At 36.9% G+C, this 19,976-nt stretch overlaps 1 protein-coding gene across 4 annotated transcripts in view; it reads right to left on the reverse strand.

Annotated features, from left to right (window-relative positions):
• Window positions 1-18,050: 18,050 nt before the first annotated feature.
• Window positions 18,051-19,976, reverse strand: part of fam49a (family with sequence similarity 49 member A) — a 49,836-nt gene continuing 47,910 nt past the window's right edge. For all 4 annotated transcript variants that reach the window (XM_077219428.1, XM_077219427.1, XM_077219429.1 and 1 more), the window contains 4 exons: window positions 19,422-19,501; window positions 18,989-19,115; window positions 18,809-18,879; window positions 18,051-18,726 (listed from right to left, as the gene is read on the reverse strand). In XM_077219428.1, the coding sequence (XP_077075543.1) occupies window positions 18,663-18,726; window positions 18,809-18,879; window positions 18,989-19,115; window positions 19,422-19,501 (342 nt within the window). In that variant the 3' untranslated portion in view covers window positions 18,051-18,662. The remainder of the gene's footprint in view (window positions 18,727-18,808; window positions 18,880-18,988; window positions 19,116-19,421; window positions 19,502-19,976) is intronic.

A 19,976-nucleotide genomic window follows, 5' to 3' on the forward strand; every position in this document is an offset into this window, starting at 1 on the left:
GCTTTTCCAAATGCGTGTTGCATCTACGGTAGCTGTTGTACCAAAAAGCTATGACAAGCAATGCAAGAACAATCATATGCTCTATTATTACTAGGCTACATAAAAAGTAAACTTACAAACCTTGTTTTTAGCGCCTTCTCAACTTTATTCAATAGTTGCTATTCATCAAAGAGCCTGTTTAACTTTTAACTATAAATGTTCTACTGTCTATATAATAAAGTACTCAACCAAGCAATGAAAAAAAGCATGTCATTAAGACTGTAATATTGACTTAGCCTACCTGTCGAGGAGAAAGCAAGCAACTTCAGCGTCTCTTTTGAAATCTTTCTCCTGCATTAGTTCTTTCCACCTGGAAAAAGCTATCTCGACATTGACTCTTGTTTTTTGTAATCTCCGGTCACGTTTCCTTTTACGTTCAATTTTGGAATTTTTTGCGACAAGGATTTCCTCTCCTGTGGCTCGGCATATGTATGCCATTAAAATAACAGTGCAATGCAGCCTTTTAAACTTGCCGGGGCAGTGAAGTGCCTCTCACTGCTCTGCTTCTCCGTTTCTGCTGCTTTCAGTCACGTGACGCTGGCTCTGAACTAAAACGCGTTGTGGAAACACGTTTGCCTAGTACTTTTTGACCCTCTCTGCTATTGTAGTTTTTCAAGATGGCGGAACGACATGGAAGCCTCAGTGGACCTACTCGTCACATGTATATAAAGATAACAAATTTTTCATTTACGAGGATAAGTCAGATAATTGGCAGAGGTATTTGTACACCATTGAGGACATATTTATGAATAAAAATATTAATTTTAGATAGTAAAATACCTAAAAAAAACTACACATTGTCCCTTTAAAGATTAAGTAACATTTCAATTAAATGTTGTTTAGCCAATATTAAGTAGTCCCTGCAAGGGGGAAGTAGGCTGGACTCCACTTCACCTCTTTTTGGTACAGAATAGCAGGTAACGTAGATCATTGACATCACATACACAGATGATGGTGCATACATCCTGCAGACAAATTATTCCAAGCTGCTGTATAATTCCACTGACACATCCCACACAGCAAAAACTCCAGTGTTAAATGAACTCTCCTGGGAGTTTATATATGGCTCCAGACTCAAGAGTGTTAAAATATGATTGTTAAATTAACACTCAAGAGTGTTAAAGTTAATGAGCGGTGATTCACTGAGTGATGATTGACCATTATTGAAGACACCTGATGTTAACAAGCAGAATTACCAAAGGAGAAAATAAATGTGTAAACCACCATTATGGTGATCAGTGTGTGCTTTTGTTGGGCTTGTGACCCTTAAACTGTTAAACAAGGATTGGATCATGCTGTATATGTAACAACAACACGCACCAGGCCGTTGGCGCTCTCCCGGCATTTGTTAATGCCTAATGTACATGTTTATTAGTTTAAAGCTATATTTATTTTACATGGTGTATTTTAACAGTGTTGTTCAATAAAACCCATATGATTACTTACTTTGATAAATTATAAATGATCATTAATATTGCTTGTATTGTTAGTCATTTTAAAGGCTGTTGTTCACTTGGATCTATTTTTATTACCACAAATTTTTATCCAAATACTCGATTGAATACTAATAATTGAATACTAATCCATGAAATAATCGGTAGAATACTCGATTACTAAAATAATCGATAGCTGCAGCCCAACTCCAAACCACTACAGAGTCTGAAGTGAACACTGGATAAAAAAAAGGTCCAGATTTGTGAAGCCCTTTCTCTGTGGAGGCCAGGGGCCAATCATCCAGTGTTTGTCAGGGTCAAAGAAACAGACCGTGCACATGACAGCAGCCAGGGTCAGCGTCTCCCCCTCTCTTCCCTTATTGCTCTCTGATATTCTCGGAATTATTTTGGGCAGGGCGCTCATGGCAAAACAAGGTTTTCCCTTAGTCTGCAGACTCAAAATAATCCACAAACAATTATTTGATGGTCATCTCAGGAAACTTTTCTTTATATAGAACTTGCTCCATTTCCCAGAGTCCTTTTATTTACTCCTGTTTTCTATGTTGATATGATTCCAGTTCCATAGGCTTTTGAACATCATTATTTTTCTTCTGTTAACTGGGTAGCCAGTCTGACGATAAACTCTTTAAGCATCACTGATGCAGTCTTGGTTCAATTAGGATTTTTTTGAAGACAAATTAAGAAATGATTTAGCAAAGCAACACATATATCTAGTTTTATTGGGAAAAGAGTAATTATTAAATAAACCTGGAAACTATAAATGCAGCTGTCAGAAATGCCAGGGCTTAGCTCACACTACAAGATTTAAAATTTGAGCCCATGCCATCTTCTTGACTAGAGCAAGTACATGCAGCTTTTATTCAAACTATCCAGAGACAGTGCTGCCTTGACCAAAATTATAATCCTAGGGAAAAAAAACAGGGAGTAAGTGCATATAACCCATGTCTTGGCACCTCCACCAAGCCTTCTTATTTAGGATTGATTTTAAAAATCCTTTTTTTAGTTTAGTGCTTTAGGACATTTGAGCGTGTCACAATAATTGCCTTCCTAGATGGACCTTTAGATCTTAAAAGGAAAGACTACAACATGTTCCAAAAATAAAGTATGATGTGGAAGCTTTCATGTTTTACTGGAAAATTCCTTGTATTAAAAATCTGCTGTTCATCATTTGCTTTTGGAGTACTTCAACATGGCTTTTTGATATAATTTATTAGGGGATCTTTGCTATTGTTTTGTTATTGATGACAATTGCTACATGATGCTCATATTTTGTTATGCTTTTATTTAAATGAAAATGGTATACTCGTTTTAGTGTCCTGAACTACCTTTTTAAGGCTTTTGGGTCATTAAATATGTCAAATAAACCAAATTTCAGAAACTTCCCCAGCTCAAATTTTTGATTTTGTTTTAATATTCTGAAGAAAGACAGATATAAATAGTGATGAAAGTCAAAATATTAAATTCAATGGATGTATATTGACTGGATGTAGATATGGATGCAATCCACTATTTTGTATAGTGGGGTTAAAAATTACAATCTCACATGAAATTAGGAGCCAAACTACAGGGGGGTACAAATGATCCCCATATTTATGCACTTGAACCGTAAAGGACCTTAAAATATTTGGATATCTGTAATGCTATTGGAGTTGCATGCAAACTTTAAGGCACTCAGACAGGTATGTTCAATGCAATTGTGTTGAATAGAAAAAACCGAGATACATTTCAGGTTTCATCATTATATATTGTTTAGATATTCCTCTTTAAAAGGAAAAAATATATCAACTGTATGCAAAGTGACCCACAATTGGTTTTCGACCACTAAAAATTTGTACAATTGAACAATTTACTCATTGACCCGCATTAAGACCTCCATATCTTTGGGCCTGAAGTACAATATAGGGCCTTTAAAATTGAGATACCAAAAGAAAAGTTAGCTAAGAACCAGAATCTAAAAGGATAGTCACATATCTTTACTTCTTGAGTTACAGGCATGCAACTTCGAGCAAAAAACACAAGAAGTGCCTTTTCCCATTTTTTAACAGTCACCGTTGGCATATAATGAAATAAAGATTGCTAAAGTCAACAGATTTTACAAATAGACCTACCAATCTCTGTGTAAAAATAAAATAATGCTGCTACCATCTTTCTAATGTCATTTTTACCCCTCAGTAATTTGGCTCCAAATCTCGGGTGAAAATTGTAATTTCCCACCTCCATCTACAAAACAGTGAATTTAATATTTTGGATATCTTCTTTTAGTATTTCTTTCACCAGAATTTTGTTTATCAAAAAAAATCAACAAAAAAAAAATTGCAGGGGGCCTCTGGTTAAGTTCACACTGAATGACCCTCTTCTTGTTCTGTAAGATGTGGGAAGACCTTATTGCATCAAAACAAGCTTCCCAATTTGCAAGTCTTTCTACTTTCAGTCCTTTTTTCTACTAAAACCTCAAAATACATTTTGACAAAGGAAAACGTATTTGCTTTAAATATTACTCCAAAACTCCATTTGTGCACAAGGCAAAATGCGAACACAGTACAGTATCTCAGAAAAGTAAACGGTTACAGTGTGAGTGTAATTACGACCTCCTACTGCCATATTACACCTTTTCAGACCAGAAACCAAACACGTGGTTTGAAAGCTTGACTCTTTTCCTCAGATGGAAAAAACTACAAAAAAAAAAAGAAAAACTTCAAGTCTGACCTTGCCCTTGTTCAATAATGCACGGAAACACAACATCAGTACAACAGTAATCCGTTCACTGAGACCTCAAGGTCCTGCTCCTGTCTGAGAGGATTTGTAAGTTGGAGCCTCCACTCTGCTCAAAGAGTTGCTCAGGGAGACGATTAGAATTCCCAAAGAGTAAGAGAAGCACAACAAACCCACTGCAGGGTGATGAGGATAATTAGAGCACAGTTTTCAATATTGACCACAATCTATCTGGTATGATTTTACTGGTTATTGGTTTAAAGCAGATGCCTTACAACTTAATTGTAAAACAATATAACAAGATTTAGCCTAACTAAATATATATATATATATACAGTATATGTGGTAGAATATTGTATTTAGTAAAATTACAAGAGGATAGAATATTGTATTTACTGTGAAATCAATCCAGTCTAGGTCATTTTCTGCTAAAACGCAACAAATTACTGTACAAAAATAACCCTATCACAATGCATTAAAGCTTAAATCGTTTTTCATTTAAAGTGACCATTACAGTGATTAGTGTTCACTTTGTCTGGGAACTTGGACCGCATTTACTTTTAATTCAATTACTTTCCTCCCAGTCTGTGTAATACTGTTACGGAACACAAATGGTTGCACTGTGTTACATGGGAAAGATAATCTAATCTTAGGGATTGATTCTAGTCTTATCATAACCTGCATTCTAAATATGTGCCAATATGTTAAAGAAAATAAATCATATAATCTTTCATAAACAGTCATTGTGAGCTCATACCATCACAGGTTTTTACACAGATATAAACAGTGGACACCAATCTCATTAACTCAACGATGGTGACAATCAGAATTTTAGATCAAAAATGTTAATTTAAAAACAAAACTAAAAGTTTAACTAAAAATAACTCTGCAGCACAATGCTGCTACATTTAGTTTCCTGCTCACTGTGAAATATGGTACAATATAGAAAAGGTTTACACAACTACTGTACAAATTACTGTAAGCAACTAGTAGCCAGGAATTCAATTGTTGTAATGCAACAGAATACTTTATAAACTGGTTGCTTTTAATGTTGTATTATGAAAGGTCTGGACAATGATTGGCCAAACCTTCCATAATCAAAAAGAAATGCACTTAATTGTATTGAACGTGCTTGTAGTGTACCTCAAAACTTAAAAGTAAATATATATTTTTTAAATTACTTGTAATAATATTAATGAAGTAAAGTGTACTAAAAAAGAGAACACTTTCATTACTGTTTCTTAACACATTTACATTGTAATGTCAAATTAAAAGTTTTCAAATACATTTTATATCATTGTTTTAATTATCTTTTGTCATGCTTTAAAGAAAAACACAAATTTTGTAGACTAAAGGCCCGTTCACACCAAAAGCGATAACTATATCGATAAAGATAAAGTTCTAAAAATCGATCTAAATATAAAGGAATAGCAGAGTCCACACCACAACTAGGCCTATAACGATATCGGCACAGAGAAAAAATATCGTTAGAATCACTTTCAGAACATTTTTTTCCAGCTGATGAGCAATAAGAACAACGACAGCCTGAACATTTTAAGCAGCAGATTACAAAACTGCCGCGTGCCGTGCACTATAACAAATTGAACGATATTGCATTTTCATTCTTGGTGTGAACGGGCCTTTAAAAGCACATGTAAAAGTACTTGATTGTCAGTGTAGTGTTTTATTCAATATTAAATATAAAGTTTATATGCTTAAAATGTACCAAATTGCAACTTTATAATTACCAATGTGTAATTTTAAATACATGGCATACAAGTATAAATATAGAAATGGCATTAAAGTACATTTTAGTTGACATAAATGTTTGTCAGTATATTCAGCGGTCAAAGCACACTCATTTAACCAAATTTCAAAGATAGAAAGGTTATTATGAAATTACATATACACATGAATTTAAGTCCTTCTTAAAGGAGAACTCCGGGCAATTTTTAGTTGATCTTGATCGTTATACCTTTGTGAGTAGCCTACTGTCTATAGAAAAAAACCCCGAACCGGATTGGTGGTTGCAACACGGAGCTGTTCCCGCAAATGCCCAGAGCTCCCCCTCAGCTACAACGGCCGTTATGGGGGCATATACATAAAGAGTGTATTTGTGCCTCTTAACAGACACAAAATGCAATTAAAATGTCTGTCCAACATGAACAGGGCCCTTATATGTGAACAAGAGGCGTTTAGCAACTTAACCATTGTTTAAATTCACCTAAATAGTGTTTTAAACGACTAGCTGTAGTCTTGCGCTGAAGTCCCATGGGAACTTAGTTGTAGCCAAAGGTAAATAGTAGTGTGTAGGTGAAGAAGAAATGGTTCACGTTTGTGCCGTACAAGGATGACTACACAGACACAACACAGCGCCCAAATGGAAGGATAAATAGTTTACATTACCTCCACAGTGGTTGCACGTGTCTTCTTCCATGGAATCGCTTTTTTCTTCAACCGGCCCTGCTGTGTTGTGTCTGTGTCTAGTCAAGCGATCCTTGTCAAAGTGTTTGCTGCAAATGCAGTAATCTTTAGCGCGTAGTACTTGTATGGCAGTTTGCGGATCAAGTTGAAGTACAACTAGCCACAACGGCAGAATCTCGAGGTCATGGAAAGGAAGACGATGAAAATAAGTTCTTTTAGTTTCGCATTCTGTTGCCATAATTCAGAACGGCACAAACGCGAACCATTTCTTGAACCGGTTCATTGAAACGAACTGTCCGAAAGAACCGGTTCGCGGAAAAGAACCGGACTTCCCATCACTACTATTTACCTTTGGCTTCAACTGAGTTCCCACGGGACAGCGCGAGACTACCGCTAGCGATCTAAAACACTATTTAGGTGAATTTAAACAATGGCTAAGTTGCTAAACGCCTCTTGTTCACATGTAAGGGCCCTGTTCATGTTGGACAGACATTTTAATTGCATTTTGTGTCTGTTAAGAGGCACAAATACACTCTTTATGTATATGCCCCCATAACTGCCGTTTTAGCTGAGGGGGAGCTCTGGGCATTTGCGGGAAAAGCTCCGTGTTGCAATCACCAATCCGGTTCGTTTTTTTTTTTCTATAGACATTACTCACAAAGGTATAACGATCAAGATCAACTTAAAAATTGCCCGGAGTTCTCCTTTAAGTGGGTCAAAAAAGCCCTCTAAAGTTCAGCTATTCTTGTTTTTAATATAAATGTTATCTTTAATACATTTTCACTTTATTACAATGTAATCCAGCCCATGAAGTTTAGCTGACAAAAATAACAAAAAATGAGACAAAATATGACCAATGGTGGCTTGAGGATTGAGCTGTGGAATTGATGCTTGTCCGTGACTATGGTACATTAGTCAGAATTAAGCTATTTCAAATACTCTGTGGGCAAGCTCAGCTGGGCCTGCTTCATGGTTGTCCATTAATGAGACGGCCTAATACTTCAAACAGAATTTATGCAGAATTTTCTGGCAAGGGAAATGCATGGACTGCTCAGAGGATATTTATGTGACATTCTTTATGCGCACACACTTTTAGACCAAACCAAATCAAAAAACAAAATGGACAGCCAAGGTGCGTGGCATGCACTCCATCTTAGTCAGGAAATCCAATAGAATCCGGGCTGGAGTATGATCACCTGCCCGCAGTACTAAATTAAAAAGGCGCAGAAATTTTTCTTAATATTACGGTTGGAATAGTTCTATAAAAAATGTGAAAACACATTCTAGATGACAAGAAGACACAAACAGTGGAATTCAGGATAGTTGACAGGATAGTTTTGCTAAACATGTATGCAATTAAATGTTGGCGACATGATGGACGTACATTGCACATGATTTTCATCATATGCAATGTATGATTGCACATACGTTTGACAGTATAGACTATTACAAGATAGCAGAGATAGGTTTGCAAAGTTGAAAACGGAAGACATCGATACAGTTATAGCCTATGTTGTCGCCTGTCATAAATAACACTGGCAGATTCCACTGACTCACTCTGCCGTCCGATGTGTTTCACGAAATTCACGAGTCAGATATCAACAACTATAAAATCAAGACAGTATAAACGGTTTGCAACCCTGCGTTAGTTAGCTCTATTACAAAATAAACCATTGCTAATGGTGTATGATAGGATGTCCGTACTGTTAATACTCCTTCACTAAAGCTATGTTGGAGTGACGTCCTGTGTGATAAAGCAATCCACCCTTTTCGCAGAATTTCGCACCCGCTAACCAAACTTAAACATATTCCCAGATATTTGGGGGAGCATGGGAAAGAAACAAAAGCCATTCGCCCTATTAGAAGTCAGTGTACCATCAGAATCATTTTGAAACTGATATTTCAAAGTAAACAAATAAACAAACAAACAATCTTTTTTTTTTCAATTGCTTTAAAGGGATAGTTTACCCACAAATGAAAATTCTGTCATAATTTACTCACCCTTCCAAACATGCATGTTCCAAACGTGTATGAGAAGATGTCTTTGGAAATTTTGTCCATACAATAAAAGTCACTTGGGTCCAATATTGAAATAAAGTCATACAGGTTTAGAATAACATAAGGGTGAATAAATGATGACACTATTTTTTTGGGGTGATTTATTACTTTAACTCTCAAGAAAATTGATTTGAGACTTGAGACATTGAATTTTGTGATTTATCAGCAGTATGAGCTCCTGTGGGTGTGTTATAAACAGAAATATTAATTTCCTTATGTCAGGTTTCAGGATACAACATGTTGTCATTAAGAATCACCTGCTTTTGAACATTTAGCGCTCAGTCTGTCTGACTCAAAAGGATCCATGTGATAACATCTATTATCAGTGTTGCCGAGAAAGCAGCAAAAATGCTCCGGGTTGGGCCAGCCCTTGTCCGTTCTGCAACTCAGTTCATTAAAAATCCTGAAAACCTGGCAGTTCTCACTTTCCCATCAGGTATCAGTGAACCAAGCCAGAGCCATGCAGAGAACAACAAAACAAAACACAACACCAACGGATGACCGCTCACACACACAACGTATGAGGACAGCGCCCATGCCATCTGTTTGCAATAGAATTACAGCCTCAGCCTCTATAGCTCAAAATCAAACTCAGGAGCTTTTAGTACATGATACTGGTTACCTGTCTGGCATATTGTGGTGGCAGAGAGGTGTAGAACTTCATGTGGACATACTATTTAACACGATATTAGTTTTTACGACCATTAAAACTCCCTGTGCAATAAATAAATAAACATACGCCCACCCACACACACAACGCTACCCAAAAAGCACCAAGGTTTGAAGTACCTTGGATTACAATGTGAATGCCATGGCACATAAATATAGTCATCATTTAAATCCACTGTAACTAAATAACTATCTCCACAAAAAAAATCACAAAGGTTTACTTGCTTGGACACCAGAAGTCAATGTCAAAAGGCTCTTTATAGAAAGTAAACCAGCACACATTGCCCAATCCAGCCGTAAGTGGAAAGTGTAAATACCCAGAAGACTATAAAGGCTATTCCTCTATTATTGTCAACAATATAAACAGACTTCAGGCATGGTACTCAACTTTTTACTGCCAAGTGCTCATGGGAGCCTGAATTCTCACTGTTGGACAATTCATTTAACAGCTTGTTCTCTGCATCCAGCCCACAGGTTTGGTATTAATGTTTCATTCATAAACAGAGACCAAAATGGAACGTTTGCAGAGGGTTATGTTTGGTAATGTTGAGCTCAATTAGGCCTAGTTAATCAGAGGTTATTCTTTTAATTGCATTGTTCATACTACTGAATCAAAGCTGATGTTAATACTGTACTAATGTATCAAACATTATAAAAGTAAATTAAGCCAGCAGCCATATCACCCTGTAGCCCAAGACTGGTTGCCCACTGAAGCTAAGCAGGGTTGAGCCAGGTTCAGTATCTGGATGGGAGACCTGGCTCCTGGGAAAACTAGGTAGCTGCTGGAAGAGGTGTTAGTTGAGGCCAACAGGGGGCACACACTCTGTGGTCTGGGTCCTAACACACTAACCAAAGGGCTAGAGCCGGCCCTGGTTGAAGCTGTCATCGTCCTCCACCGATGTCGCTTTTTTGTGTAATACTTTCCTCAGTCTTTATATTCCTATTAGGACGTTAAACTGTTTTTACAAGTAAGAAATTGCGAACACGTTCCAAAGTAAACCGCTCCAAGTTCATCTACACGCGCTCAACTTCCGACTTCCCATATATGGGCTGCGCGCCGAGAACGTGCAAAATTATTGACACTTTGACAGACAGAAAGGACCTTTGATTGGATAAAATATTCAAACTTTTATTTATTTTTACAGACACACGCGCACACACACACACACACACACACACACACACACACACACACACACACACACACACACACACACACACACACACACACACACACACACACACACCTCCACTGGAAAAAATAACCATAAAGGTAAATTAATATAAGTTAATAATGCCTGAATTTTCAATTCCGAATGAACAAATTCCTTTACCTCAGTGGCAGGTCTGTCTTGAAAGGTTTCTTCTACTTTATCATTTGAAAGGGTTTCTCACTGTTGGGTTTATGTTCTGCTGAGGTTGACCTGGCTAAAGGATCATTCTTAATGCCCCTTGATGTTCCTTGTGCCCACAGGTGCAGGAGCTACCCAGGCAAGTGAAATGAGATGAGACAGGATAGAGGGAGGGAAAGAGGAGTGGGCAGGGAGAGAGTTACTGTCATGGTGGAGCTGTGAGGGAGAGGCTATTGTGTGTGTGTGTGTGTGTGTGTGAGTGTGTGTGTGTGTGTGTGTGTGTGAGTGTGTGTGTGAGTGTGTGTGTGTGTGTGTGTGTGTGTGTGTGTGTGTGTGTGTGTGCGTGTGTGTGTGTGAGTGAGTGTGTGTGTGTGTGTGTGTGTGAGTGTGTGTGTGTGTGTGTGTGTGTGTGGGTGGGGGGTGGGGTGGCAGGGGGAGTGACTGAAGAAAAGTTAGCAGGATCCTGCTAGAGAGCAGATGGGAAGCTAAATGAAAGGGGAGGAGGAAGGGGTATCAACAGAAGGGAAGAGAGTGAATGGGGCACAGTAGAAAGACACACGAGTGAACAAATAACCAAAAAAGAGCAGAGAGAGGGGGAAGCCCTCGCAGGTCTGCTGGGGAAATTGCAGTGGTGAGAATTTATTGCCTCGAGATTAATTGGGTTCAACCCGCGCTCAGAGAAAATCTATTGAAGTCAGCAGTGTGAGGCTATACAGCAGCCCACATTCACTGTGCATTGTGCAGGCATGAGAGAGGGATTTTACAGACAAAACACCAGCTCTTAGAAAACAATAAGAATGTTAATTCATGCTAATTTGTAAAATGACTGAAACAATGGCTCATTTTAACAGTCTGATGCTATTAATAATATCATTTCCGGTCGTCAAATCTGATTGGCCATGTGGCATTCCAAGAATGCTAATGCATAGCGCAACGGTAATGAGACTTTAATTGGTTTATCACCCCTCCTTTGGTAAATCGTAATTATTACATAAAAAGTAGAAATTATAAGTAATAACTATGATGACCTTAAATGTCACAATTATGAGAAAAACTTTGTGAAAATTATGAAAAAGGACTATTTGTTTCATAATACTTATACTTATTTCATACTCTTGGTTTATTTCAGAATAATAGCTGTTTATCATAATGTTTATATAATAGATGTATACATAGTAGATTTTGTATGGTATATGTATGAATATATCATGTATATGTATGTAGGTATGAATATTATATGATAAAAAAAGCTCTGAATTTATTTGTGTAATTGCATATATAATAATTGTGCCGTTTTGGAGACATAGGCCTACTCGCAAATATGCATTGGTCTTTCAATGCGGCTCTCTGAGCAAAATGATTTCCAAAGTGTGCTCTCATGGTAGAGACATGATGACTTGGATCATTTCAGACAGGGATTCCTGGCACAGAGCTGTGTGTGCATGTGTGTGTTTCATGGTATTCCCCTCAACTACTACACACACACACACTCACTTCTCCTTCCACCCTATTGCAGTACGTCTCCCTGACACACACCAGCATTCAGAAGCCCACACTGCAGAACACGAACATCTGGTGCTGAATACCAATCGGAGAACTCTGGGAAAAGGCTAGGAGTATCCCTTCCACTGCAGTCAGCTGGGTCCCAGCAAAGACCCATTCCATCTGAATGTGCTGCTATGATGCGGATGACAACAAAGAATTGATCATGCACCGTTATGCTATAATAGCCGTAATACAGCTATTATGCTCACAAAATGAATCAATTCAACATGACAAATTCCCCATGCATTTGAAAATGATGCGTCATTCCCTTCAGGGCACAGACATGATGGGATCCAAAGCCACTGCAAGAGAAAAAAAGGATTCTGGTTTGTGTCTTTGAGGTGACTGACGATTGCAGCTGGAAACTGGCCTTGAACGAGATGGTGATCTTGGAGGCGGTTGATGTTGTACGTCAATAAAATGCTCCCACACATTTTCGCAGGTATAATCTGTCCTTTCATACAATTCACTGACAGAGCTGAATGTCTTGATTACTCATTCATGGTTAACACATATGCATGTGGAATGAGAATGCTCTCCTTCAGTGATTTTCACACCTTTCTGAAAGAGAAAGGTTTAAGTGAATTATAAATTAATTTTGTGATAATGACCATGACCATGCACATTATCCCTTATATTACATGGCATAAATGCATGGACATGAAATATAGATTTGAGGTGAAATTATTAAAACATTTCAATCTATAATTATCTTATAATCCACCACAATGTCCAAAACAATTGACCTCGCAACAAGACGTACACTGCTACAGTATTACAGTAATATAAAAACCTAAAATAACGACTTTATTTCAACTATTGATTTCCTTCTCTGTAGGCCTCGAGTCAGTTCAGGGTAGTATAATAGCGTACGCTTCTATTGTTGTACGTCACACGCATCACACACATGACCAGCGTTGGCCAATAGGGAGCCTACGTGTGGCGTAGCTCTACGCAATCACACTACATTAACTGACTAGAGGCCCATAGAGAAGGAAATGAATAGTTGAAATAAAGTCGTTATTTTTGTTTGTTTTTGCGCACAAAAAGTATTCTCGTCGCTTGATAAACTTAAGATTGAGCCACTGTAGTCACTTGGACTATTTTAACGATGTCTTTAATAACTTTTCGGGGCTGGCAGGTTTCAATCCCTGAAGAAGCCTATGGAGGAGTATGGAGGAGTGATCCAGCTCTCAGATTTCATCAAAAATATCTTAATTCGTGTTCCGAAGATGAACAAAGGTCTTACGGGGTTGGAAAAACATGAGGGTGAGTAAATACTGACAGAATTTACATTTTTGGGTGAACTATCCCTTTAAAGTCACCACGAAATCAAAATGGACAAATCTTGTTTTTTTATGGAATATTGAAGCATTTATTATAAATGATTTATCCATGCACATCCTTTTTTTTTTTCATGTGCCTTCATAATTTTTAATCAAAATACCCTCACCTTCCTCTTGCAATGGCATCTCTTCTCTGATGATGCATTTACTGGCGCGAGGGCGGGGCAACGTGTCAATCACATGACATCACAGCAATAGCAAACCACGACCATCCAACAATCCAATCAATTCCTGATGGACAAAAAGTCAAAGCCCCGCCCTCTAAATTTTTTCCTGTTTGAGAAGCCGTTTCACTTGGATATACATCACAACAGGGAAGGAAAGTCTTCTGAGGTAATTTTCACTGCAAGCAATAGCTTGAGACGCAAAATTAAATTATCCTAAATATTAATATTATGATAAACTCCTGCAGCCTGTAATGTGTTCTGACCGGAAATAATATCAGTGACGAAAGTCAGTAGGGTAGAATGAATATCACTCATAGTACCGAAGCGACATTACTGCGTTGCCATGACCAACATTGAATATTAAATATCAGACCGCTGAATTCCATGATTGACCGATCAGAATTGAGTTTTCCAAAGCGCTGCGTAATGAATGAGTGTCATATCATCAAGCTTGATGCATTTGCAGTGCAAGCATTGTTATTCTCTTCATTAAACAGTAAACCCACCAAGCATCCACATGACCAATTTGAGCACACATTTAACTAATTTCCAGAAAACAAACATCATCTGGAATCAAAATAATTAAGAATGGTATAATTTATACACACCTACAACTGAAAGTTATTTCCATGCAATTAAAATAAGACATTTTGCCCTGTGCGATTTAGACAGATGCATTGTGGTCCTTTCCCATGAATGGTATTTTCACACAAACACTGTGCACCATCTAATTGAGTGATTACATGGCTGTTACTTCTTTTGAAAGCAAAGACAAATCAGCGTGGCCTTACTTTTCCAACCATGCAGGGAGCAAGAACACCAATTATCTGGCATTACGTGACGGTCGGCAGCTGTGGGATGAACAAAAAAACTTCAGGAATGTGTGGCAGCAGAATGAAGAAAGCTGTTTGTTTTACTCAAAAGCAAAAAAGGCCCCAAGGTCTCTGTATGAATCTTGCCAGTTATGCAACAAAATTCAAGATGGAATTGGGTATGTATCATTCATCAAGCCACAGCTTACGTAATACGCCACACTTCACATAGAGCGCACAATGAACGCTTTCATGTATATTTCAGAAAAAGGAATCTATTATTCAGGAGATGGAGAGTTTGTGAGCGAGTTCTACCAAGTTTGAACCTGTGAGATGGATCTAGAGGTTTCACGGCACAGAGAGCTTTAACTTTTGCTTTAAGCTTTTCTATAAACTCTTTAAAAGTAAACAAACCACTGGTAAAAAACCAAAACAGAATGAGACACCGACTACAACTTGGCTGTGCTGATGAAATGAAGCATGCCGTTCTCCTTGCGGATCATTCTTGCCTACATTTTTTGCAAAATAACTTGAATATGTGAATGTAATAACTAACTATATGGCAAAAGATCAAATGAGAGAATGCATGAAGAACACAATAGGAGCTACTTTGTGTGAACTGGATTATATAGGAGTTTATTTTGCATTGTGGGGAGAAATGGATGGATTGAAACTGTTTGCCTTTTATGCCCAAAAACCAAAGCTCTCATCAATGTGCTCTCCCATCCATGGACATTTGATCAGCTATTCAAGTTGTTCACATACTCCATATCCCCAGTCGTCGAGCATGTGCTGTGAATATTTAATTAATGTATTCAAAACACTGAAATATTCTTTCTTTTCCAATTTCTGCAGTGTCACACCCAACTGCTTTCGCATCAGTGAACTCCCTACAGGCAAAACACTGCATTTGATTTTCTCTGAAACACAAAGGGAGAAGCAGTAAGTCTTGTTCTAAGTAAATAGCACTCCGGTTTTTGCTTATAAAGGGCATTGTAGGATTAATATACAAACTTTTGCATTTTACAAAAAGTCCCAACTTTTCTGGAAATAGTGTTGTAATTGATATTTGATAAGCATGGTCCAAAGTGTCAAAAATAAAAAAGAGAAAAGAGATCTATTGGCAAAAACAAGCAGCAGTTTCAATAAAAGAAAGACTGGAAAACCAGGAATATGACTTTTTTAGTAATTACTGAGCATGTTTTTATGTTTTAAGAGCCGTATTGTCTCAGCGAATTAGGCTTTGTTCTAATCGGACATTATTCAAAAATAGCCAAGAGGGACTAAGAATATTTTAATATGTAATATCTTTAATGTCTTGAGATTTAAATTAGTTAAGAATGATTCACTTTAAGTGGACTAAAAGCTACATTAACATAATTAAGACATCATTGCATTACAGAGTAACAAAAAACACCACAGACGATTTTATAAAAATTTGGGCCCTTTGATCCAAAGAAACTTATTTAATAAGTAATGATTTAATGGAGGAAAGCAGAACTCAGTGCAATGTTCCTTGCACACTGAGTCTCATGGGTTTAGATCCTGTTGGTGACGCCAAGTTTCTGTTCAGAGGCAGCATGACTTCGCAGCGCCACCATCAGGCTCTGGCATCTGAAAGGATTTTCCTCCTCCATACTGAGACACCTCTCTTGATTGCATAACAATATGGAGCCGCCAGTGGCCACTCCAGCAATAGTGCTGGGCCATAAACAATAACAGCATGGCGCATAAATGTCTGCCAGTCTCAGCTGAAGGCACGCGCTCAACAGTGTGCTTGCATGTATAACACTGAAATCCTTAATTTGGTGACGAAATTAAGCAAAAATGTATTTCAACGGATCTAACGATTTACACATTTAAATTTCCTGAAGATTTCGAATGATCATGAAATATGTGGCAATATCCCATTTTAAGTCTACAGAGGAAACAGTTCATACTTGAGTTATGCAGCAACTTCATCTAAAAATTACATGATAGTTCATCTAAAAATGACTCGCCCTCATGTCATTCCAAATCTGTAAGACTTCATTCTTCTGTGGAACACAAAAGATATTCTGAAGAATGATGTAGTCAAACAGTTTTGGTTCCCATTGATTCCCACTGTATGGAAAAAGTAATACAATGATTGTCAATGGGAACTGAAACGTGTTTTCTTAACATTATTCAAAATATCTTCTTTTGTGTTCACACAGAATAATGGCATACATGTTGGAACCACATGAGGATAAGTAAATGATAACAAGAGTTTTCTTCTTTTTTTTTTAAGCGACATCATGGTCTCAAGGCTTGATCTCTGCTACAGCAAAAAGCCAAAAATGACATCCTGCCCTGCTGATTGATTGGGAAACAAAGGGATTTTTATAGGCATAAAAAACCCTGAAATTCTTTAAGCCTGCCATATGCGTTTCTTGCCTTTTTTCGAGGTACTAATACCACTGACATTTGTGAAGGCTCATTTCCCTGTAATTTTATGCACATTTCGAGGCTCGTAATCAGGAAACAGTTCTGACATCGCAATAAAACACCCATTTCACACTCACCCATATAAAACTATCCTCATGATATGATTGTTAACGCCTCTCCACCACAGCCTGCACAATATTTGAGAGACTTATTAAAAATTATTACTTGTAATGTTTCCGGAGATGGAAGGTCTTCAGACCTGGTCTAAAGACCAGAGCGAGAGACCACTAAGAAAGATGGGAGTCTCTAAACATATTTGCTGTAAGAGCTGCATAGATGAGGGCCTGTTTTCATGGCTCTCAGTTCACACCCTCTAGCGACTCGAAGCCGTCACAAAAACACATTAGCACTTTAACTGGCTATAGTCATCCAATACAAGAAAAAGCATTAAGAGCATTGCCTTCATGCGTTTTTCACAACACGAACCTGAATCATACTGAATCTTGTGTAATGGAACATGAAATGGAGAAAATCAAATGAAATAGCACATTATTGCTAGGAAATTTGAGTGATCATCAGTAATTACTGTTGAATAATAATTAATGACAAAAAATGGAGTAATGCTCACTGACTGTCTTGTGAAGTGAGAGAAGTGAAACACTGCCACCCAGTGTTGAAACATTATCAGTGTGATTTGCACTACTAAAAATGACATGCCTTCTAATTGAAGACCTCACAGAATTTGGGTCTTGAATCAGTTTAATGAGTGCAGTTCCTGCTCAACCTTATGACTTGTTCAAAAGCTTCAGGGTTGGTTAAAAGCTCAAAAATAGATTTTTTTTTGTAACAATGTAAAAAGTCTTTTCTGTCACTTTTGCCAATTTTAGTGCATCTTTCCCGAATAAAAGTATTAAATTATTTAACCCAAATTATCGTAGTGACCCCAAACTTCTGAACAGTAGTGCATCTTTGTTAAATAAACCCACACTGGACCACTGTGGACTGCAAATTAGTAGCACACAACCCAAAATAATCACACTTCAAGTTAGAGAACATTAATCAAAAATATAATCAAAATGTCAATTTTATTTCAGATTTTAAAGCTGTATTGATGAGTATCGAATATGTTAGAAACAAAGAGGCACAAAGACATGGAGAACACACATCACGTAATAACAAAAAAATAAAAGCTGACATCTCCACTTTCAGCCAATCCACAGATTTGGAAACAAATAGAAAAAAAAAAATGGTTACATCACATTATGGTATTTTTCTGAACTGTCTTTTCTCATCTTATTACAAAATACAAAAGCAAAACCATCCCAACACACTTTACTCATTCAATACTGACAACACTTTCGCCAATGATTTCACTGTAACTCACAACCAATGCATCAGCCCATTTGGTTAACATGATCACTGTTACTAATTTGAAAACAAAATGGCAAATAATTTTTTTTCTCCATGAATTTTCATAAGGCTGCTTGGTTTTTATTCATTTGTGCTTGTTGACAGTATAGGCAATTTGTTTAGAATAAATGTCTGCTTTCTTTACATTGCAGTAATTTGGAGGGAATGATTATGTAAATACACCCAAGTATTAACATCAAGTCCTTAAATAAATGTAAACATATACATCTTTTGAGGTCAGAATATTGACCCACTTCACTTAAAACCATTACTGGAGCATCGTTCGAATATTTTTTGGAGTAGACTCATCATTTAGGTGTTTTGTGGTGAACCTTTGGAGGAAAAAAACCAAAAAGATTTAAAAATAAATACAAACCATAGTATCTGTCTTTAAGAACAGAAAGGGAAACTTACTTGAGGGCATTAAGGAGACCTTCAACATTATCTGCTGGTTGATCTTTTAAGACTTTAATGCATCCTTTCATCTAGAAAAAGTATGTACATCACATATTACGGTGGAAAAGTCATTTTAAACACAATCAAATGTGGAAAAATGTTTGGGTTGATTGAGAAAATATGAGATTGTAGACTTGCATCAATTTTTGAGGATTTGTTGAAGGCACCGTTAGGATGCACATGGTCATAGAGGATAATAACCCCCACCATCACCCTCATACAAAACAGAAGTGTATCTTCACTATTGAATCGACTCGTGTACTCTCTGTTAGCAGAAGAAGAGCTTATTGTTACAATGGTATACTTCAATACGGGCATTTCACACCTTCAGACAAATTAATTTCCATGATCTTTCCAGTTGTCAATGCTTAATCAGCAGAAAAGCACACTTGACTGCCAGTCACACAAGCGGTTTACTGATGTTATCAGCCACCAATAGCCGTTGCAATGTTTGAGAATTTTATATTTTAGAATAGAAATGGATTGTTTTTAAAGCATCTGATAAGACATACATGAAATATGATGTTAATTAAAACAGCAATATTAAAAAAGCAGTGAATGAGGTACTCACGGTGTCTCCAGCATGACCTTGCATACACTTGCCATAGTGCTCAGGCAGTCTGTGGTGTTCTCAAGAGGTAATGTCTTATTCTACAGAGAAAAGAATCATAGGAATAATTCAAGCAAACATTTGTATATTACATATATATTGATTATTATACACTACTGTTCAAAAGTTTGCGATTAGTAAGATTTTTGAAAGAAGTCTCTTATGCTCACCAAGGATGCATTTATTTGATGAAAAATACAGTAAAACAGTATTTTACTTTTTTATTAATTTTTTTAAATTTTTATTTATAATTTAAGATAAATGTTTTTATTTTAATATATTTTAAAATGCAATTTATTTTATGTGATGGTAAAACAGAATGATTTCTGAAGGATCATTTGACAATTAAAATATTCTGCAAAGACACATTTGTAATTATCAATATTGAAAAGCGTTGTCCTGCTTAATATTTTTGTGGAAACTGAGATATATTTATTCAATGAATTCATGAGGTTCAATTAATTCTTTGAAAGTTCAAAAGAATAGCATTTATTTGAAAATGTAAAAGTCAGTGTA

This window comes from Siphateles boraxobius, unplaced genomic scaffold, assembly GCF_051911475.1.
Source record: "Siphateles boraxobius isolate OS27281-9 unplaced genomic scaffold, OSU_SipBor_1 8, whole genome shotgun sequence".
Taxonomy (NCBI): domain Eukaryota; kingdom Metazoa; phylum Chordata; class Actinopteri; order Cypriniformes; family Leuciscidae; genus Siphateles; species Siphateles boraxobius.